Source organism: Pelodiscus sinensis, chromosome 1 (genome assembly GCF_049634645.1).
Source record: "Pelodiscus sinensis isolate JC-2024 chromosome 1, ASM4963464v1, whole genome shotgun sequence".
Lineage (NCBI taxonomy): Eukaryota > Metazoa > Chordata > Testudines > Trionychidae > Pelodiscus > Pelodiscus sinensis.
The window spans coordinates 4,945,757-4,968,824 of record NC_134711.1 but is presented as its reverse complement, the minus strand read 5'-3'; the positions used below and the strand labels follow the sequence as shown (position 1 = coordinate 4,968,824).

Here is a 23,068-nt window from a genome sequence, read left to right as displayed (position 1 = left end):
CTCTGCCAGCCCTTGGATTCTATGATGCTATGACACTACAGACCAGGACACGCTCCAGGGAAAACACTCCAGCTAACAGAAACGTAGGGGCAATTGACAGGACTTGCCAGTGTTGGAATTTGGACTCTGGGGTAAGAGCTGCTCTGCTGGGAAGAGCGAGGGGATTGTTAGGCAGAAAGAAAGGCCTGGACTTTCGTTTCATGTTCCTTCCAAAAGGCGACACCACCTCCAGCAGCACAGATCCTATGACTGATGGGGTGGGGTGTCCGGCTCAGTCCCTCACCAGCTACCACTCCCTGGCCCTGCAGTAACCCAGCCTTCCTTTGGCTGCCTCCCTCCCAGCCCGCGTCTCACCCAACTTAATCCGACCCAGCCTGTGCTATGAGAAGGGATGACAGAATGAGCTGATCCGTACATGTGGCTGGGCAGACTTCCGACATCCAGGGCCGTCCTTACCCATATGCAGAATACACAGCTGCGTGGGGCGCCTGAAAATGTGGGGCACCGCTGGGTCCTAATGTCCACCCGCCTGCCGCTTCCTATCCCTGCTCTTGGCTCTACTTCCTCCAGAAAGGATCTAGATAACGTAAAAGTAACAAAGCCTGCCGGAGCTGTGAGCAGAACATCGAACCTGAGAGAGAGCCATTCAGGTGATAATGAAGCTATTGAACAGGCGTGCGCCAACCCCAGATCTAGCCTGTCGGTGTTTGAATTTACTGGGCCAGTCGACTGGACCGTAGTTTAAAATTTGCTTTAAAACTATTTCATGCGTGTGTAGCTGAAGAGAATAAAATCACATCTCTAAAAAATCATCAACTCCTTCACCTTCCCTGGCTGCCATCAGGCACTGGGGCACCAGTTTAATCGTACTGCGGAGGGCCCTGGAAATCCTAAAGACAGCCCTGCTGCCGGCCGTCACCAGCCCGCACCTCTGCTGTTGTGTCTCAGCTGTCTGCTAGCAACGGCGGTGGAGCTGTGCCATTTTAGCTGCCGAGGAGATGCCGTAGGACTCCCCGAGCAGTGTGTCAGGAGGCCTGTATCCCTGCCTGACTCGCAGCAGCACACAGATAAAATCGAACCCCGTCCTTTGAAAGTCCCTGCCCCATAACCACCACTCCCGTGCTGTGAGCAACGAGAACCCAGAGACACTGGCTTTTCTCGAGCCTGTTCCTAATTACTTCACTTTCCCTGGCAGCGCCGCTTGGCTACGTGTCCAATTTCAGAGTCACTTCCTACACGAGCACATCCATCTCTCTGGCATGGAGCGCCAACCCTGCAGCTGCCGGATACCGAATCTCCTGGAGACCCGGGGGAACGGGTAAGTACCAATCGGGCACCGTGATTTCCTTTGGTTATACCCGGATATGTGTAGCGGACGTTCAAGAGGGGTTTGGAGCGCCGTCGTGGAAGGTCGTGGAGACAAGACCTCCATCTTTGGCATGTCTTAGGCCTTCCAACATGGCCGCCACTGACCGCCACTGTCCTGCCTCCTAGGACTAGTCTTATCTCAGTCTCTTCTCTCCCTTTGTAGCTAATCTAATCATCTTTGCGAGCGGTACGTCAGGGAGTTGTGGAAATCAAGATGTGGTCTAGGATAGCCTTTTCTCCCCCTTCTTCTACTTTGCTGGGAGTTTGTGGAACAACAGAGGCCTAACTTCCTCCCCCCCAGTAAGAGTAATGGACTGAAGACCATGTGATTTGATGATTATTATGATTGGCAGGAAAGGAATCAAGCTTGTTGGGTACATCTTGGGGTAGGTTCCCATTTTACACTTCTGGCTGATGTTAAGAACCACAAGGAGCAAAGTCCCAGGTGTTAGGCTGGTCTTCCCAGCCCATCCTGCTGCTAGGGTTGCCAGGTGTCCAGTATTGACCCGGACAGTCCGGTATTTTCTCTTCCTGTCCAGTAAAAAAATTCAGATAATACTGGACACCTAAAATGGCCGGTATTTTCTGGTTTTTTTTTTCCCCTGCCAGGAGGTGAAAATACTGGACACCTGGCAACCTTCCATGCACTCAGCAACCAGGCCCAGCCTCCGCCCCCGCCCCCGCCCCCCTGGACACCCAGCCCCTCGATCCCCTGCTTACCTGGTTCTGCAGGGAAGCTGCCTTCTGGCTCATCAAGAAAACAAGATGGCTACCGGTAAAAAGCCTAAAGACCTGAAGCAAGGGGAAGTAATGCCTTCCCTGGGTCTTAGTGCTCAACCTCTCCTCTATTCCTGTCCCTATTCTGACTCTGCACACACTTAAAGGGGCCATGCTGTTTTAATGCTGTTTATTTTATTTTATTTTTTTTGCTTAATAATTGTTGGGGTCCTTTTTTTTTTTGTCAACAACTTTGATCTCCCCCGCCTCCCTTTTTTTTCCTCCTCAACAGAATTTTTTCCCCAGTGTTTTTTTTGGGGGGCGGGAGGGGTGTTCTGTCTATTTGGTTAAACCATCTGGCAACCCTACTTGCTGCAGATCAAGAAACCTCATGAAGCAAACGTATCTTGGGCAGGGGTGATGGGTACTGTAGGCAAGGGAAGGTATTGCCTTTCCAAAACTGCCCGCACTCTGGCCAGCGGGGCTGGAAAGGATCAGGCTACGGTGCAGCTGCTCTGGCTGGCCACGAACAGTGGGATCACACCACCTGCTGGAAGAGGGGGGCAATGGGGTCTTGGAGTGTTCAGGGTGTAGGGACCAGCCACTGTGGTGGGACCCGGGCTTGGCGTCATGCAGGGAAGGGGCGGAGCCTTGGGTGGAAGGGGAGGGGCTGGAGTTTGCCTTTCCCAGCTAGAACATCTCCTGCCGACATAGCAGTGGTGTGGACAGCACAAAAGTGATATCACTGGGGGAGAGGCTTTCACACACCCGAGTGACGTACCTTATATTGACTTAGGTTGTAGGACAGACCCAGGGCTGTCCTCACCCACACACAGAATATGCAGCTGGGTAGGGCACCTGAAAGTTTGGGGCACCGCTGGGTCTTAATGTCCACCCTTTTCCTGTCCCTCTGTGGTGTCACTTCCTCCCGAGAGAATCTAGTGAACGTAAAAGTGAAAAAGCTGCTACAGCTTTTAGCAGCACTTCGAACCTACACAAGAGGTAATGGACCTTTTAACAGGTATTTGCCAACCCCAGGTCTATCCTGTCAGATTCTGGATTTACTGTGTTAGTTGACAGGACCTTAGTCAAAAATCCCCTTTAGACGTATGTCATGAGTGCGTTGCTGAAGAAGATATAATCGCGTCTCTAAAAAATTATCACCCCTCCCCTCGGTCTGCCATCGGGCACCAGGGCACCAGTTTAATAGCTCTGTGTAGAATCATAGGACTGGAAGGGACCTCGAGAGGTCATCGAGTCCAGCCCCCCGCCCTCAAGGCAGGACCAAGCTCCGTCTACACCATCCCTGACAGATGTCTATCTAACCTGTTCTTAAATATCTCCAGAGAGGGAGATTCCACCACCTCCCTTGGCAATTTATTCCAATATTTGACCACCCTGACAGTTAGGAATTTTTTCCTAATGTCCAATCTAAACCTCCCCTGCTGCACTTTAAGCCCATTACTCCTTGTCCTGTCCTCAGAAACCAAGAGGAACAAATTTTCTCCTTCCTCCTTGTGACACCCTTTTAGATATTTGAAAACCACTATCATGTCCCCCCTTAATCTTCTTTTTTCCAAACTAAACAAGCCCAGTTCATGAAGCCTGGCTTCATAGGTCATGTTCTCTAAACCTTTAATCATTCTTGTCGCTCTTCTCTGTACCCTTTCCAATTTCTCCACATCTTTCTTGAAATGTGGCGCCCAGAACTGGACACAGTACTCCAGCTGAGGCCTAACTAGTGCAGAGTAGAGCGACAGAATGACTTCACGAGTTTTGCTTACAACACACCTGTTGATACAACCTAGAATCATATTTGCTTTTTTTGCAACAGCATCACACTGTTGACTCATATTCAACTTGTGGTCCACTATGACCCCTAGATCCCTTTCTGCCATGCTCCTTCCTAGACAGTCGCTTCCCATCTTGTATGTATGGAACTGATTGTTCCTTCCTAAGGGGAGCACTTTGCATTTCTCTTTATTAAACCTCATCCTGTTTACCTCTGACCATTTCTCTAACTTGCTAAGGTCATTTTGAATTATGTCCCTATCCTCCAAAGAAGTCGCAACCCCACCCAGTTTGGTATCATCTGCAAACTTAATAAGTGTACTCTCTATCCCAATATCTACATCATTGATGAAGATATTGAACAGTACGGGTCCCAAAACAGACCTTTGAGGAACTCCACTTGTTATCCCTTTCCAGCAGGATTTAGAACCGTTAACAACAAATGACTCATGACATCCAGGGCCGTCCTAACCCATATGCAGAACGTGCAGCTGCGTAAGACACCTGAAAATTTGGGGCACCGCTGGGTCTTAATGTCCACCCACCTGCCTCTTCCTATCTCTGTTCTGTGGCTCTGCTTCCTCTGGAGAGCATCTAGATAACTTAAATGACAAAGCCTGCGGAGCTAGTAGCAGAACACTGAACCTGTGGAGAGCCATTCAAGTGAGAATGAAGCCATTTAACAGGCGTGTGCCAACCCCAGGCAGGTCCTGGCAGTGTCTGGATTTACTGTGTCAGTCGACAGGGCCTGAGATGAACATGTATTTGAAAACTATTTCGTGGGCGCGTTGCCGAAGATTGGAAAGTCACAGCTCTCAAAAATCATCATCACCCTCCCTCACCCCAGGGGGATAGTTAGCTGGTTTCCAGACCATTCATGCCACCGATGCCGCTGGTCCAGAGCCAGTCCAAGGCTGAGGTGGGTTTGGCTACAGGGCATAAGGGCTAGCTGCCAGGACACCTTTCCTCATTCAGCCCCCATTTGCCTGGGTTCAGTTTAATCCCTTCCCTCCAGCTTTTCATCCCTTGAGCCTCTCTAAATGGTCATACATAAGAACGGCCATACTGGGTCAGACTGAAGGTGCCCTGTCTTCCAGCAGAGGGAGTGAACAGAGCAGGGAATCCTCACATGATCCCTCTCCTGTCATCCATTCCCAGCCCCCGACAAACAGAGGCTAGGGACACCTGATTAGGTTAGTATTGATGAACCTAACCTCCATGAATTTATCTAGTTCTTTTTTGAACCCTGTTAAAGTCCTGGGGCAAGGAGTTCCACAGATAGACTGTGCGCTTCATGAAGGAAAACTTCATGTTTTTTGTTTTAAACCTGCTACCTATTAATTTAATTTGGTGCCCGCTAGTTCTTATGATCCCTCCCCGCAACTTTGTGTGTATATCCTTCCCCAGAGAGCCCCGGAAATAACACTACTGGCCTGGGTGGAGAAGAGTCACTGCTCTTGGTGAATGATGTGCACTGTGGTGTCCTTGTCCTTTCAGGAAGAGGAGTCGCCAAGAGCCAGTATGTGAGCCGCAGCGAGCTTACTTATCACATTGACCATTTGCTGCCTAATACCCACTATGCACTTGGAGTTCGCGTTGTATTCAGCACGTCCGAGGGACCAGAAACGACCCTTGCTCAACGCACAGGTGAGTTCTGCTGTCACAAGCTCTTCTCCCACAGGACAGCGGATTTGAACCTATGGCCTTCAACACAGACCTTTACCACTTGACCTAAAGGAGCAATCCTGCTAATTTGCAGCAGTAGTAGACTGTTATCCTTGAGCAGAATGTAACGTGCATTCTGCCCGTCTCTTACATTGTTCCTGTATAAATAGGGCTAGATTTAGGCCTTTTTGAACAGTAACATTATACCTAGGTTCCCAAATCCTTCCAGTCTTTCTTACCCAGCTCAGTTCAGCTACAGGCCCTGTTGTTCCTTGTGGGATTTGGAAATGTCCTGCAAATTGCTCCTCCTTCCTTTATGGCTGACTTTGCATGTTTCCAAGGCTCCTTTGTGTATGAGCGAGACAACCCTGAGAGCATGCAGTGCTGAGCACCTGCTGTGTTAGGAACAACTGGAGTTTGAGGCCCATGGGTAATATTTTTAGCTTGGTCTATAGCAAAACCTCATTATGATGTTCTTTGGCCTTCTTTTTGAACTCAGTGTGGGAACTCCCTGGAAAAAAGCTGGTCTGTTGATAAAGGACCAGACTGGGACTCTGGCAAGGAGTTCCACAGGTTGACTGTGTGCTGCATGAAGAAAAACTGCCTCTTTTTTGTTATAACGTCTTACGCTACATTTAGACTGCATCCCTCTGTTGACAGAGGGATGCAAATCAAGCACTTTGAATTTGCTAATGAGGCCGGGATTAAAATATCCTATGCTTCATTAGCATAAACATGGCTGCTGCTTTTTTCCGAAATGGAGTTTTTTTTTGGAAACCCCCCCCCCCCCCCCCCCGGTAGTCTAAATGCGGATCTGTCAAAAATAAACCCTTTTTCGACAGATCCCGCAAATCTCATTTTTTGAGGAATACAGGGTCTGTCGAAAAAGGGTTTATTTTTGACAGATCTGGGTCTAGACTGCCGGTTTTTTAAAAAAAAAACCTCCGTTTCGAAAAAACCCAGCAGTCATGTTTATGCTAATGAGGCGTGGGGTATTTAAATCCTGGCCTCATTAGCAATTTCGACATGCCTAATCTACATCTCTCTGTCGACAGAGGTGTAGTCTAGACACACCCTTCATGTCTGATCTGGAAGAACAGTGACACTAGGGGTGTGTCTAAACTACATGGCTCCATTGATGGAGCCATGTAGATTAGGCTGATCGGCAAAGGGAAATGAAGCCATGATTTAAATAATCGCGGCTTCATTTAAATTTAAATGGCTGCCGCGCTGAGCCGACAAACAGCTGATCAGCTGTTTGTCGGCTCAGTGCACCAGTCTGGACGCTCCCGTGCCAACCTGAAAGCCCTTTATCAACCTCCCCGTCATGCCTGGTAGGATGAGGTTTACCGGGGAGGTCAATAAAAGGCTTTCATGTCAGCGCGGGAGCGTCCAGACTAGCGCGTTGAGCAGACAAACAGCTGATCAGCTGTTTGTCGGCTCAGTGCACCAGTCTGGACGCTCCCGTGCCAACCTGAAAGCCCTTTATCAACCTCCCCGTCATGCCTGGTAGGATGAGGTTTACCGGGGAGGTCAATAAAAGGCTTTCATGTCAGCGCGGGAGCGTCCAGACTAGCGCGTTGAGCAGACAAACAGCTGATCAGCTGTTTGTCGGCTCAGCGAGGCAGCCATTTAAATTTAAATGAAGCCGCAATTATTTAAATCGCGGCTTCATTTCCCTGTGCTGATCAGCCTAATCTACATGGCTCCATCAACAGAGCCATGTAGTTTAGACACACCCTCAGTGAGTAGCACCTTTCCCCAGGAACAGACCCACTGACATGAGCAGGCTTAGTCATGGAGCAAGGGCCGTTCAGGGGCAGGAAAGGTATCACCTCTGGCTCAGATCTCGCTCTGTCATTCATTTTTGCAGCCTCGCTCGCGGACTCACGCCCCATCCAGACCGTCCAGGATTTGCGCATCGTTGACATTGGAGTAAACAGCTTGAAGGTCTCCTGGAAAAGGACCCCGGGGGTCACGCACTATAAGATAGCCTGGGCCCCGATCAGCGGTAGGCATCCGGCTCCGTGGGCCACGTACAGGATTGCGGGGGGCACACCAGGGTCCCTGAGGAGGGACTCTCGGCTCAGTTCCCCCCAGCTCTTCGTGCGCATGCAAGGGGACAGACGCTAAACTGGCAGAGAGGGGACGGTGCTCTGGGGGAATTTGGGGTTCACGCCTAGATTCGTAAGATTTAGCTGAACCCTTCTGTTCTCCTCTTAGGCTTCTGGCAACTGGGTTTGATTTCCATTGTCCTTGGAGGAAACGTTCCTCTGGGCTGCTCAGTTATTCCACCCGCTCATAAGTAGCTTTAAGAACAGGAGGACAGCCAGACGGGGTCAGACCAAAGGTCCATCCGGCCCAGTGTCCTGTCTGCCGACAGTGGCCAATGCCAGATGCTCCAGAGGGAGTGAACAAAACAGGGAATCTTCAAGCAATCTCTCACCTGTCTCCCATTTCCAGACAAACAGAGGCTAGGGACACCATTCCTACCCATCCTGGCTAATAGCCATTGATGGACCCAACCTCCATGAATCTATCTAGTTCTTTCTTGATCCCTGTTAAAGTCCTGGTCTACACAACCTCCTCTGGCAAGGAGTTCCACAGGTTGACTGCGTTGCGTGAAGAAAAACTTCCTTGAATTTGTTTTAAACCTGTTGCCTATTAATTTCATTGGGGGACCCCTAGTTCTGATGTTATAGGAACTAGTAAATCATTTTTCCTTATTCACTTTTCCACACCCATCATGATTTTATAGAGCTCTCTCATACCCCCCCTCAGTCTCCTCTTTTCGAAGCTGAAAAGTCCCAGTCGTTTTAATCTCTCTTCATATGGGACCTGTTCCAAACCCCTCATCATTTAATCGAACTCAGGAACCAGAACAGGGAAGCCATGTCGGCCCCCATTAGCTACGCCAGGTTTTCTAGGTTTCTTGATAGGCTTATACAGCCCGTGATGAACCACTGCGCTGCCGCGGCTTTGCTGCTCCGGTACCGGAGCTAGCTTGACTAAAGTTGGCTTGGAATGTCTGCATCCGTGGAGGGGTTGACACAGGGGTGGGCAAGATATGGGCTGTGGGCCCTTCAATCCAGTCTGAGCTCTGCCCCTGTGGCAGGCAGGGAGCCTGGAAGAGGGTCCCTTTGGGCTGCTGGCTGGGAGCTGCCTAGGTCAGCACCTGCCAGCCAGACCCTGCCTCTGGCACCCCACCCCCTCCTGCACCCAAACTCCCTGCCTCGAGCCACCACCCCCTTCTGCTCCAGGTCACCACCCAGGCCCTCTCCACCCCTCACCCAGGTCATAAATCCATTCCACACCCTGCACTCCTCCCCCATCCTTCCCCCAGGCCAGAGTCCTCTCCTGCGCCCAAAGCCCCTGCCCCAGATCATAATCCCCTTCTTCATCCAAGTTCCCTCTCAGACCTCACACCCTCTCCTGCCCCCAGCTCCCTTCTGCACCCAGCCTCCATTCCAGACCCCACAGCCCCCCATAGAAAAGTGCAGCCCTTGGCCACTTATCAAAACCTTGGAGTGGCTCCCCATCAAATATTCTGTATTTTTAATTCTACCAAATATATCAGTCCTCTTTAGACAGGATAGACCAGTAAATAGAGTGTTGGACTAAGAGCCACGAGTCCAGGTTCTCTTCCCAGCTGTGCCACTGATACATTAAGTGACCTTGTGCGAGTCACTTAATCCCACTGTGCCTCAGTTTTTCCAGGTGTAAAATAAGGCTAACAACACTCATTCTCTTTTACCAAGTGTTTGGAGGCTCTGTGACTGAAAAGGACTGTAAAAATAATGCTCACTGCAAAAAGCATTATTACTTACTCCTGCCCTTCTCACAAGCTGTTCCACTTTTTTGTTATTAATTAGGTGGCTTGGAGGCCTCACACATCGTCCCAGCAGAGATCATATTTTTCACCATTACTAAGCTGCAGCACAATACTACGTACACTGTCCGTGTGTCTTCGATGATCCAGGAACGGGAGGGAAGCCCCGTGCTTCTCACTGCTAAAACATGTGAGTGGCTTGGTAGATGCGGGCAGACTGTACTAGATAGGCCATGTCTTCACTAAATGGAAGATTAACGCTGCCACGATCGCTCTTCCGGAGTTCTATTTAGTGGGTCTGGTTAAGACCCGCTAAATCGAACTCAGAAGGTGTCCTCATTGGTGGCCCGTACTACTGATTTTGTGTGGACGGCAGGGAAACTCGAAACAAGGTACATTGACTGTAGCTACATAATTACCATAGCTGGAGTTGGGTATCTTGATTCGACCTTCCCTTTGAGTGTAGACCTGGCCATAATGTCACCATTGTACCTGGGAAGTAGGTCTGTTCAGGCTAACACGTTTGTGCTCATCTCAGAGTATCCAAAGTTTGGGATCAATTCAGAGAAACAGCCTAAAGTATAGGGATCATGGCTACGGTGGGAGTGAATTGGTGTCGTGCCACTGGTTTTGGCACAGCTACCCTGGTCTCCATGGCTCCAGATGCTACTCAGATTAATGGAGGGTCTGTACCAAGCTCTTGGAACTATTCCTTCTCTTCCCGCACACACTGCTAGAGAGGCAGGTTTAGGCCTGCTGACGGGGGGAGGGGGCAAAGGGGGCAGTTGCCCCAGGACCTAGTGCACTGGTGGTGGCTGAAGCCGTGGTTTCCTTTGAATTGCCACCAGAGTGCTGCGCAGGACATGCCATGGGGCTCTGAGGGCCGCGGGGGACCAGTCCCGCAGCCTGGCTGGCGCTGAGAACTAGCTGTCCTGCCCCGCCCCTTCCGCCAGCAGCCCCGCCCCTTCCGTCAGCAGCCCCGCCCCTTCTGTGGGCGTAGAGCCTCTCCCCAGCTTACCCTGCACCCCACGGTGGCTGTCAGCCCCGCCGGGCAGGCTGACTATCGGTACCGCTGTGGGCACGTGGGTAGGGTCCTGGAGCTGATAACCGGCTGGCAGGAATTTCCCGCCGATGTGTGGCACAGCATGATGGGCCAGGTGCCGCTTGGGCTATTTTGGATCTTCCGCAGCGTCCCTGCCAGAGACAAGATACCAACCTCAAGAGGCCGGGAATCGGTTTTCTTTCTGTCGTGCCTCGTTGGAATGTTTGCCACTGATGTCAAGGGGCCCAGGATTCCACCCGTGCATGGTGGAGAGGCGGGGGGTTCCCTCAGGCCCTGTGAAGTTCAGTGGATTCTCTGAGCTCATTTGTCCAATGCCATTCATTTAAGGGTTTGAAGAGCAGCAATTTAAACAGCCGCCTTTGTCCTCTTTCCTTTCCCACAGTGGGCCTGCCCAAAGTGGCTCAGTTTGCAGTTCAGGAGCACACAGAAGGCAGCGTTTTGCTGAGCTGGACGGGCGTTCATGGGGCATCAGCATATTTATTAACATGGCGCCTCACCTCAGGTAACGGCTCTGAGGCGTCTTCGAGGAATGGCGATAGAGAAGGGAAGCCGGCGTAAGGAATGAAGAAGAGAACGGGAGGTGGGGAGGTGTGGAAAATGGGCTCACCGGAAAGCTCTCGAGAAGGCCATGTTGCCAAATATCACATCTTCCCCCGGCGTGGCCAGTTTTTAGTTCATGACAGCATAGGGACAGCCAGACCGGATCTGGCCTCACGCCCCTTTAATCTAGTGTCTTGACTCTGACAAGAGGCAAGAGTGCTCCAGAGGGAAGCGCACGGAACCCCATCATGCAATGGTTCTCAAAGTGTGGTCCACGGTCCGCGACCGTTTTGCAAGTGGACTGTAGCTCGGAGTTCACCCCCTCACTCCTTCAGCGGGGAGTCTGTGCTGGCACTCCAGCTCCCCCAACATGGCTGGGGAGCCAGCTTCACACTGGGGGGGGGGGGCTGAGCCTGAAGCTTTGCAGGCTGGATTTGGCTCGTGGGGCCAGTAAGCAGCTCTGTGCACTGCCTCTCCCCCTCCCCTCCCCATCTGGGAGAACAGCAGCACAAGAAATTGCTTACCTGGAGTTTCCCCACTGCTCCCATTGGCCAGAATCCTGGCCAATGGGAGCAGTGGGGGGGGGGCGGAGCTTGGGTGTGGTGTGGGGGGGCAGAGCCACATACGTGCTTCTTCATCCCCCTCCATTCCTAGATCCCCCCCACCTCAGCCCGCTTTTGCACCCATTTTGCCATCATGGGTGGTGTCGTGTGGTTCGGCTTTTGGATCTGAGAGGAACCAGTAAAAACACCTCCGATAAACTCTTGTTAACTTTATTATGCACAGAATACTAACAGAAAGCCGTGCAAGGTTACACAGATTTGCTTCAATACACAGGATAGTTAGCACCGACAATAATATAACACCTACACCTAGGACAATACCCAAGATACTTGATTTTAAGGCTAGAGATATACATGTACTTATTTCTATAAATCACACAGTTCCACCTCTAAGACCTTACAATTGTCAGATGATTGTCAGACGTGAGGTCGTGGCCTCGTAGTTTCCCCACGTGCTGAGGAATCCACAGTGCATCAGTCAGCAGGAACAGGCACAGATTCTAGTTGCAGCGAGTAAGGTAGTGGGGACCGCTTACCCAATTCACCCACCAATTACCTTTTCTACACCTACTTCTGTAGCAAAGCGAGACTTGACATGGTCGTTCTAGTAAAATCTACCGATTAATTATGTATTGTGTACGCCCCTCTTTTGGCTACGTCCTGCTAGTCAAACTACACTACACTTAATTGATAGTTTTATGGCTGCATCAGTGATTTTTGCTCATTAGCTTTGTTACATACCAGTACCAGGTTACTCCTGATGCTCTTGGCACGGTTTCTCTACACCAATACTCTCGTTTAACGCACTCCCAACTTCCAAAGGTCAACTGTCGGCCTGGCCCCCATGCACTAGGCTTGAATCAGGCCTGGTTTGCTTTGTTAGAAGCCGCACTTTGGTCAAGACAGCCATCATTAGTCCGGTCAAGGCAGGGCTGGATTCCACAGATGTTATTATTCTGGTCAAGACGGGGTTGTCCAGGCTCCCCTACAGGTGGTTGGTTGGTGGTCTGCAAACAGATTTGTGTTGAACGGAGTGGGCCGTGGGCCCAAACGTTTGAGAACCACTGCCATCATGGGTTAAAACATCTGGGCTATGTCTAGACTGGCATGATTTTCCGCAAATGCTTTTAACGGAAAAGTTTTTCCTTTAAAAGCATTTGCGGAAAAGAGCGTCTAGATTGGCACGGACGCTTTTCCGCAAAAGCACTTTTTGCAGAAAAGCGTCCATGCCAATCTAGACACGGTTTTGCACAAGAAAGCCCTGATCGCCATTTTCGCCATCGGGACTTTTTTGCACAAAACAGTTTTTCGCTGTCTACACTGGCCCTCTTGCGCAAAAACATTTCCGGAAAAGGGCTTTTGCCCGAACGGGAACGTCAAAGCATTTGCGCAAGAAGCACTGATTTCAGACAGTAGAACGTCAGTGCTTTTGCGCAAAATCAAGCGGCCAGTGTAGACAGCTGGCAAGTTTGTGCGCAAAAGCAGCTGCTTTTGTGGAAAAACTTGCCAGTCTAGACGCAGCCCTACAGAGGAAGTGTCTTTCTAACCTCAGCCAATCAGTGGCTGGAATAGGCTCTGAAGCATCAAGGGTGATAGTCCTGATCTTTTTCGAATCCATCCTAATGCCACTGTGGATTTTCATGTTATCCACACACATGCCTGATCCTTCTTTTGAATCTGGCTAAGCACTTTTATTCCTACATCCTTCATATCCCTCCAAGAAATAAGAGTCTTGGCTAGTAGCGAGTGCCCAGAACAGGGATTCTGGACTCTCCCCGCTGTACCCCTTTTCCTGTGTGGCCTTGGAGGAGTCATCTTTGGGCCTCAGTTTCCCAATAAATACTTGGAATGATGATACCTACCCCACATAGGCGTCGGGAGATGTAACTGAGCTAAAACGTGCAGAGGGCATTAAGATCCGTGCATGGACGGTGCTATAGAGCAGAGAATTACTGAGTAACCCCATCTCCCACTGCCTTCAGTACTCAGTCCCTCGTTCAGCTTTGCCTCCTTTCATTTGTTTTCTCTAAGGCCTGGCTCTCAGCCTTTTGTCATGTACGGGAGCGTGGGGGGTGGACCCCTTAGGAGATCTTAGATACAGTCTGTGGACCCCCAGGAGTGTGCGGGACACAGGCTGAGAATGACTGTTTATGGTAAAAACGACCCTGTTGTGGGCCCGTTTGGTATAGTCTGCAGACTCCTCGTGTCCACACCCCACAGGTTGAAAACCACTGCTCTGAGGATTTTGAGAAGCCTGATTTCCTCTCATGGAAGAGCCAAGATGGTCACATCCTAGCAAATTGTCATTCAAATTCTGCAATAGTCCGGCTTTCGATTTTCCATCTATTTCTTCTCCCCACCCCCCACCACCGGAGATTGTAAGGGGAATCAAAATAAATCCACAGAAGGGATGGTCCTAGAACCCAATTCCAGTGCATCTCTCCTCCTGCATGTGTAATTACTACTGCGCAGATTTGAACTTGGGATCTCTGGAGCTTAGTATAAGCACCTCTATTGCTTAAGTTAGAAGCCGGCTGGTTCTTAGCTTTGGCCATAGATCTCACTTGTTCTAATCTTGCTGTATGTGCCACTACATGAGATGGTGAACTACACCCCCTAGGTGTGTGGGTTACACATGTGCATTACAGCAAAGGAAGGGCAAGGCGGAGGAAATTACCTGGACTGAAAATCACCAATGCTGTACTCCACTGTTAACCAGCCAGCCTTTCTTCAAACTGTCCGGCCTAGTTCACAGATTCAATAGGGTTTAAGGCTAGGAGGAACCATTACGATCATGGCGTCCGAGCTGCGTAACTCGGGTCATAGAATTTCACCCGATATTGCCTGACGACGAGGGGAAGAGACGTCTCTCCTTGAATGGATCTGCTTCAAATCCACCTTCACTTGGCTCTGTGTGACTCAGCCACTCCAGGAATATGGAGATGACGGGATTTGAAAAGACTTTGTCCCCCCCCCCCCATTCATGAAACAAGGCAGTCAGTCGTTAAGGAACTTTTTACTTCAGCCTTTGTCCATGAGGCGTTCCAGTTAGAGATAGGCCTGAACCACCAAATTCCCTCCCAAGTCTGAATACCCCTAAGCTTTTGGATCCATCCATTAAGGAACATTGGGATTCTCTAATCTGACTCCATTGGTTTCCCTGAATTAATCCCTGCCTCTAGTCCTCTGCCTGTGGTTGAACGAGAGCAGATCTTTGAGGGAATAAAAACACTGCCTCTCCTCTCCTCTCCTCTCCTCTCCTCTCCTCTCCTCTCCTCTCCTGATTAAATAATTCCCAATGGTGGAGAATTCACCCAACCCTTGGTAAACTGTTCCAACAGTGACTTGCCCTCCCTGATCAAAAAATGGACCTTTATTTCTGGTCCGAATTTGTCTAGCTTCAACGTCCAGCCATTGGATCTTGTTTCACATCTGTGATAACGCGGTTCCTTTCCCTGCATGTTACAGAGAGGCGCTTACGGAGGTGGACACCCACTTCTCTAGACACCGTTCTTTGTCTTTATCTGTTAGGACATTGATCCATGAGCACTCAAGACGATTTGCTTCCAAGTTGTCCGTGTCTGCTCCTCCCTTTTAGCCCACGCTGTCCTCTTTCAATAGACCCTCACCGCTGATTGTGGCACTCCATTCCTACGCATCGTCCCTCTGGCTTCAGTGATACCCGTGAGGTCCCATTGGAGCAAATCAAATCCCTCTTGCTTATCACCCCGGCTCCCAGAGTTCGTGACTAAGCAATTCAGTGGTGTCTTGTCTTCGTGATTCATTTGGCTCTTGACATCTTTGTGCGAAATTAATGCTGCTTTATTCCCCCTTTTTCACCTTCTCCTTTTGTTGTCACTTGAATTCTCTCCTGCAGGCCTTACAGTCGGTGAGTAACATGCCCTCTTTCCCGTCCCTTTTCCAGCACCTGAGCTTTCCACTGAACTGCTGGGAGCAGCCTCGCGATCGTATCGAGTTACAGACCTGAAGCCGAGAGCGGTGTACTCGTTTTCAGTACGGCCGCTCTTTGGAGAGCTGGAGGGGCCAGAGGCTGTGCTCATGGAGGAGATAGGTATAACTTGGAGAACCGGGGCTTTGTGTTGCAATTCCTTCTGGGGCCTTTCCTGTTACGAGACGGTGCTTGGTCTCATGCACTTCCAAGGCCTCTCAGAGTTAAGGGTCCTCTTACAATGACCCACTTATGCGATGGATGTCGTTCCCCTCCTTTGTTTGCTTTTTACAGTGGGGTCTCCAGGGAATCCTTCCCCTCCTGTTCCTGCTGTTCCTTCTTTACCGCCTGCCACTACGAGACCCCTGTCCATAGGTCCTAGCAGCACAAGGGCCTCTCCTCTTCCAACGGCCACCCCCGTGACGTTGGGAACAACGCCGGCAACCACAGCTGTGACGACTCAAGCATCGCCACCGTTGACTACTCCGCCTGGGCCAAGTGAGTTAGAATCCTCCCGGGACTCGGTGTTGCTGAATTGGAGCCTTAGAAGCCTCGTGCCTCTTGGACGCCGTGGCCTTCTCTCATCTCACGCGTTCAAACTGGGGTGGGGTGGGGGAATACTTGGAGAGGAAACTCCAGGGCAAAAGCAGGTGCTACAGGGAGTCTGTTGAGGGTCATAGAATTGTGGAAGGGACCTCGAGGGGACATCTAGTCCAGTCCCCTGCTCTCGAGGCAGGACTGAGTATTATCTAGACCAGTGGTTCTCAACGTGTGGCCTGCGGACCACGGGTGGGCCACGAGCATCTTGCAGGTGGGCTGAGGCTCGGGACGCTCCCCCCCCGCAGCAGGGAGCCTGCACTGGCGCTCCAGCCATGGACCCCCTCTCTCCCATGTGAGGCTGGCACACCAGCACTTCCTGCTGAGGGGGGCGAGCCTCACGGGCCGGGCCGGCTCACGGGGAGAGGAAGTAGCTGGGGGGATGACAGCGCAGGAAACCGCTCGCCTAGAGGTTCCCGCACTGCTCCCATTGGCTCAGCTGGATCCTGCACCCTCCCCCCACCAAACCCTCCCCACCCTCAGCCCCCTCCTGCCCCCTCTCTCCCACCCAGGGCCCCATACCCTCAGCCTACTCCTGCCCCCTCCCTCCCACCCAGATCCCCTCACCCTCAGCCCACTCCTGCCCCCTCCCTCCCACCCAGATCCCCTCACCCTCAGCCCACTCCTGCCCCCTCCCTCCCACCCAGATCCCCTCACCCTCAGCCCACTCCTGCCCCCTCCCTCCCACCCAGATCCCCTCACCCTCAGCCCACTCCTGCCCCCTCCCTTCCACCCAGATCCCCCCACCCTCGGCCCCCTCCTACCCCCTCCCTTCCACCCAGACCTCCCCACCCTCAGCCCCCTCCTGCCCCCTCCCTCCCACCCAGAGCCCCCCACCCTCAGCCCACTCCTGCCCCCTCCCTCCCACCCAGAGCCCCCCACCCTCAGCCCACTCCTGCCCCCTCCCTCCCACCCAGAGCCCCCCACCCTCAGCCCCTCCTGCCCCCTCCCTTCCACCCAGACCTCCCCACCCTCAGCCCCCTCCTGCCCCCTCCCTTCCACCCAGACCTCCCCACCCTCAGCCCCCTCCTGCCCCCTCTCTCCCACCCAGAGCCCCATACCCTCAGCCCACTCCTGCCCCCTCTCTCCCACCCAGAGCCCCCCACCCTCGGCCCACTCCTGCCCCCTCTCTCCCACCCAGAGCCCCCCACCCTCGGCCCACTCCTGCCCCCTCTCTCCCACCCAGAGCCCCATACCCTCGGCCCACTCCTGCCCCCTCTCTCCCACCCAGAGCCCCCCACCCTCAGCCCACTCCTGCCCCCTCTCTCCCACCCAGATCCCCTCACCCTCAGCCCACTCCTGCCCCCTCCCTCCCACCCAGATCCCCCCACCCTCGGCCCCCTCCTACCCCCTCCCTTCCACCCAGATCCCCCCACCCTCAGCCCCTCCTGCCGCCTCCCTCCCACCCAGATCCCCCCACCCTCAGCCCACTCCTGCCCCCTCCCTCCCACCCAGATCCCCCCACCCTCAGCCCACTCCTGCCCCCTCCCTCCCACCCAGATCCCCCCACCCTCGGCCCCCTCCTACCCCCTCCCTTCCACCCAGATCCCCCCACCCTCAGCCCCTCCTGCCCCCTCCCTCCCACCCAGATCTCCCCACCCTCAGTCCACTCCTGCCCCCTCCCTCCCACCCAGATCCCCTCACCCTTGGCCCCCTCCTGCCCCCTCCCTCCCACCCACATCCCCCCACCCTCGGCCCCTCCTGCCCCCTCCCTTCCACCCAGATCCCTCCACCATCAGCCCCTCCTGCCTCCTCCCTTCCACCCAGATCCCCCCACCCTCAGCCCCTCCTGCTCCCTCCCTTCCACCCAGATCCCCCCACCCTCAGCCTACTCCTGCCCCCTCCCTTCCACCCAGATCCCCCCACCCTCAGCCCCCTCCTGCCGCCTCCCTCCCACCCAGATCCCCTCACCCTCAGCCTACTCCTGCCCCCTCCCTTCCACCCAGAGCCCCCCACCCTCAGCCCCCTCCTGCCCCCTCCCTCCCACCCAGATCCCCCCACCCTCATCCCCCTCCTGCCCCCTCCCTCCCACCCAGACCTCCCCACCATCAACCTGCTCCTGCCCCCTCCCTCCCATCCAGATCCCCCCACCCTCAGCCTACTCCTGCCCCCTCCCTCCCACCCAGACCTCCCCACCCTCAACCTGCTCCTGCCCCCTCTCTCCCACCCAGACCTCCCCACCCTCAACCTGCTCCTGCCACCTCCAACCCACATTCTCCCACCCTCAGCCCCCTCCTGCATCCTCCCTCCCACCCAGACCCCCCAACCCTCAGCCTCTTCCTGCACCCTCCCTTCCAGCCAGCCCCCCCTCCTCAGCCCGCTCCTGCACCCAACCTCCCATCCAGACCCTGTATCTCTACCCTCTCCTGCACCCATTTTGTCAGCAAGAGTGGTTGTCTGGCTGCGAAAAGGTCTGCGTTGAGCAGGATGGGTCATGGACCAAAAAGTTTGAGAACCCTGCTCTAGACCATCCCTGAGAAATGTCGGTCTAACCTGCTCTTAAAAACCTCCATTGACGGAGATTCCACAACCTCCCTAGGCAATTTATTCCAGTGTCCCCGACAGGGAGTGTTTCCTGATGTCCAACCTAAACCTCCCTGGCTGCAATTTAAGCCCATTGCTTCTTGTCCTGTCCTCAGAGGTGGTCAAGGAGAACCATTTTTCTCGCTGCTCTTTATAATATTTTTTTAGGTTCTTGAAAGCTGCCAGCATGTCCCCTCTCAAGTCTTCTCCTTTCCTGACTGAACAAACCCACTTTTTTCAGTCTTCCCCCATAGATAATCTTTTCTAGACCTGTCAACCTCATTGTGGCTCTTTTCTGGACTTTCTCCCATCTGGACAGCTCTTTCCAGAAACGTGGTGCCCAGAACTGGATGCAACACTCCAGAGGAGGCCTAATCAGCATGCGCCAATAGGCTCTGTCAGCAGGTGAAAGCCCAGAGAGAAATGTTAATCACGTCTTTTTAAATCATAATGATATTGAGACCACCACTGCTCTGAGACAGACTGACGAACCTGTCTCTGATGGAGGTCAATGCTTAATACATACAGAAAGTGCACATACGAGCATTGAAGTGTGCAGCGCCATGCGTGTGAATGCGTTATGTCTTCTTCCCTCCACGCACCCTTGAAACCACTAGGAGCAATCGTGTCTGGCACAGCTCTCCCACAAATAAGAATTTGCCTCGTATGACAAATCCCGTCAAACATGAGGCAGAATGGAGACGCACGGCCTTCCCAGCCCCGATTTACTGAGGTTCCGCCTTCCCTTCGCAGTTTGTGGCAAGCTCCAAGCGGATGTTGCGTTCCTGGTGGACGAGTCCTCGAGCATTGGCCAGAGCAATTTCAATAAAGTGAAGGACTTCCTCTTCCGGATCGTCTCCTATTTCCCCAGGATTGGGCCCGAAGGGACACAGGCAAGAGACTGTTCTTTTATATATTTACAGTCGTAGGTACCTCGCTTCATTTTATTCATCCTCACAGCACCCCTGTGAGTTAAGGGAATGCTGTCCCCCATTAAGTCTCAGAGAGGCTAAATGACTTGCCTGAGGTCATACAGGACATCTGTGGCAGAGAGGGGAATAAAACCAAGATTGCTCAAGCCAGGAATTAGCATTCTAACCATTGGGCCGTCCTTCCTTTGGAACTCCAGCTGGCCAGTCCCTGCTGGGCATCTATTTATAGCATTTTCTAGCAGTTTTCCCAAGCCCCAGCTCTCACTAAGAAAGAAGATCTCAGTGTGACTGAAACCTTGAGTTTCAGCGAGTTAGTGGAGAGAGTCCTACTGGCTTTGCTAGGCTTGGGTAGGCGCTGTAGGTAGAGCTTCAGATTCTCCTTGGTTGCAGACCGTAAATCGTGCCCCGTCCACGATCTGTGCCCTTTTCCGGTGTGTGCTTCTATCCATAACCCACCCTCTCCAGCCCCCTCCTCCCCCTTCATTGGCCTCCTGTGCACTTTGGCAGGTCGCTGTAGCTCAGTACAGCGAAGATCCCCGGACTGAATTCCACTTTAACCAGTACAAGGATCGAAATGGAGTTCTCAACGCCCTCAAGGAGCTGCAGTACAAAGGAGGCAATACGAAGACAGGTGGGGGCCGGCCGTGCACGTTACAGCTAGAAATGTGAGCCCAGGTCACCAACGGTGGATCTGCATTTGGCTCTCAACTTTTCCCAGCAGGTGTGGTTTTGTTTTAGAGTTTTGAATCAGAGGCTGGCTGTGAAGCTGCAATCTAAGCTTCTTTAAAGATGGATTGAGGCGTGTCTAGAATTTTGGTTTGGACCCATTTGTAATAATAGCCTGGCCATCTATTCTGGTTCTATCATAAGCGGCCGAGGTTTTCTCCTGACCTTCTCTATAATTGTATATCCTATCACTCCCTTCCTTCATTTAGTTTTTAAACAACACGGATCCCTAGCCGTAAGGGTATCAACCTACAGGGAATATTTTTAAGGCTTTGTTGACACTCAAAGGAAGATCGCCGCTGCTGCGATCATTCTTCCCGAGTTTGATTTAGCGAGACTAGTTAAGCCTCACTAAATCAAACTCAGAGGGCGCCCCCATCAGTGGCCAGTATTCCTCCTTTTGCAAGGAATAAGGGAAGCCAACAGGAGCATTTGCTTTCATCATTCTCCCTGTGACAGGGCGTTTGCCTTGCACTGGCCCTTTACGGGCAAAACCCCAGCCCTGAGCAAGAGCTGAGAGTAAAGCCCCAGCTGAAGCAGTTGGGGCTAAGGAGGGCCCAGCTGGGGGCTGTGTAAAGGACTCCTGGAGGGAGTGGGACAACTGATTGCTGCTCTGGACAGAGAGCAGTAGGGACTTGACTGCCAGGGAAGCAGGAGGCTTCCTAGAGAGAGGGCAGGGCTGGGGAAGCTCTGGCCAAGCAAGCTCCCAGGCTGTAGGGCCTGAAGCAAGGCCCGAGGCTGCTAGGGCTGTAGAGAGGCAGCCATGGTAGGCGGGGCAGCAAGTCCATCCCTCTTTGCCAGTGATGAGTGGCCACTACAGACTGCAGTTTGCCCCTGAGGCAGGGGCCAGATGAAGACAGGCAGTGGGTCACTGAGGCAAAGGGAACTGGGTGTTCCCTGGGGGGAGAACAGGGTGCCCTGGGGAGGGGAGGACCCTGGAGTGCAGGCAGGATAAACACCCACCTCCGGAAGGGGGGCTTCGACACCAGAGTGGGCGCTGCCGGAGGGCCGTGTCCTGAAGAGGACGCCGTGGTCCAAGAGAACACACGGAGACACCAGCTAGAGGGAGGCGTCTGGTGAGACAACAAGCTAATTCCCAGAGCAACCAGCTGGAGGCGCCATGGTGCTGAGTCAGCCCCGTGACCCTCCCAGTCGGGGGACATCGCCAAGCTTGGCTTAAGGTAGCCAGCTACCTGTTCTACACGGCTGGGCTGCGTCGAGACTGGCAAGTAGACTGCCAGCTGTCTACACTGGCCGCTTGAATTTCCGCAAGAACACTGACTTCCTACTGTCTGAAATCAGTGCTTCTTGCGGAAATGCTATGCTGCTCCCGTTCGGGCAAAAGTCCCTTTTGCGCAACGCTTTTGTGCAAAAGGGCCAGGGTAGACAGCTCAGATTTGTTCTGCACAAAAAAGCCCCGATCACGAAAAAGGCGATCAGGGCTTTTTTGCGGAAAAGCGCGTCTAGATTGGCACGGACGCTTTTCCATAAAAAGCGCTTTTGTGGAAAAGCGTCCGTGCCAATCTAGACGCTCTTTTCTGCAAATGCTTTTAACGGAAAACTTTTCCGTTAAAAGCATTTACGGAAAATCATGCCAGTCTAGACGCAGCCCTGGAGTGGCATATCTTACGCCGAGTGGCCGAGTCTAGTGTAGACCTGGCCTAAGAGTGCTTTTACCTCCATACAGCAATGAGCAATGTAGGCTAGTGAGCGGGCCACATGAGTAATCCTCCTTCATCATAGCGGCCTGCAAGCTTGTCGTAACCAAGAGTCTCCCGGGATAGGGTAATGTTGCTCACCGCGCTTGCCTGCCTAGAATTTGCAGGGTTTGCCGATGGAACCGTAGCAGAGCGTGGATTGGATGCAGAAGCAGCACGTGACTCCCAGTCAGAATTCCTAGCATTGAGTTTGATGGTTCAGCGCTAGATTCTGTTTCCTTGGGATTGATTCAACCCACGGGCTCTGGTCCTGTTCGATGCACGTCTACGACTCAGCCTTGGGACTTAGGGGGCACATGAGGCAGGACTTTCAGAAGCTCAGAGCACTGACCTGTCTCCACTCCCACTGGCATCAAGGGGACTTTTGACTTCAAGAGACAGGGCGAGAGAGCCCAGTTCAGAGCGTTTGGGGGTAAAACGACCCACACGTCCCTCGCCTACATTGGGAGCATCAAGGCTAGTAAAGGAAGAACTACCCGACGTATTTCATGTAGGGGGAAAAAAATCCCCCGGGCTTCAGCTGTAGGAAGATGCGCCGTCTGTAACGGCAGCCTGCTGGGGAAGGGTTAGCCATGTAGCCGTCTGGTCAGACAACACAACTACATTCCTACGGCAAGGGGTCAGACACACATGCACAGCAGCTCTGCGCTGGGGGACGGCAGCCCTGTTATCCGTTCGTAGCCGGCCACCCCTGCTCTGGTGGAGGTCGTTAGCGAGGTTAGGAACTAAGTGAAAGCTTCCAGCCACCAGACCACGGAGGTTCTGGAGCAGCATTTTGATAGGATTGGGGGGTGGGGGGAGTATCAAAGGCCAGGGCAGACCACGCCTCCCCTGACCCAGACCTGTGGCTCCACCCATGTTCCTGCCCTAGGCCCCCCTCTCTTCCCTGAAGCACGTGGGGGCAATCAGTTCCACTCTCCAGCCTGCATTTCAGGCCCGCCAGCCACCAGGGCTGGCTTGGGGGCTAGTGGCACTGGGCGGAGGGGAGGTGGCTCAGCCTGGCATTGGGTGTGGGACGGCCAGCACAGCAGTCTGGCTTCTCAGGCTGTGAGAGATGAGAGGACTCAGGGCTTCTCTGGCCAGTGGT

The 23,068-nt window shown here is 53.0% G+C and overlaps 1 protein-coding gene across 24 annotated transcripts in view; it reads left to right on the top strand.

Moving 5' to 3' along the window:
• Positions 1 to 23,068, top strand: part of LOC102464061 (uncharacterized) — a 274,304-nt gene that overhangs the window by 51,022 nt on the left and 200,214 nt on the right. For all 24 annotated transcript variants that reach the window (XR_012902993.1, XM_075925546.1, XM_075925539.1 and 21 more), the window contains 9 exons: positions 1,196 to 1,318; positions 5,374 to 5,523; positions 7,415 to 7,552; positions 9,414 to 9,560; positions 10,816 to 10,935; positions 15,462 to 15,608; positions 15,780 to 15,983; positions 19,359 to 19,498; positions 20,045 to 20,168. Coding sequence is in view for 23 of the 24 variants with exons in the window: in XM_075925546.1 (XP_075781661.1) it covers positions 1,196 to 1,318; positions 5,374 to 5,523; positions 7,415 to 7,552; positions 9,414 to 9,560; positions 10,816 to 10,935; positions 15,462 to 15,608; positions 15,780 to 15,983; positions 19,359 to 19,498; positions 20,045 to 20,168 (1,293 nt within the window). In the remaining variant the exon portion in view is untranslated. The remainder of the gene's footprint in view (positions 1 to 1,195; positions 1,319 to 5,373; positions 5,524 to 7,414; positions 7,553 to 9,413; positions 9,561 to 10,815; positions 10,936 to 15,461; positions 15,609 to 15,779; positions 15,984 to 19,358; positions 19,499 to 20,044; positions 20,169 to 23,068) is intronic.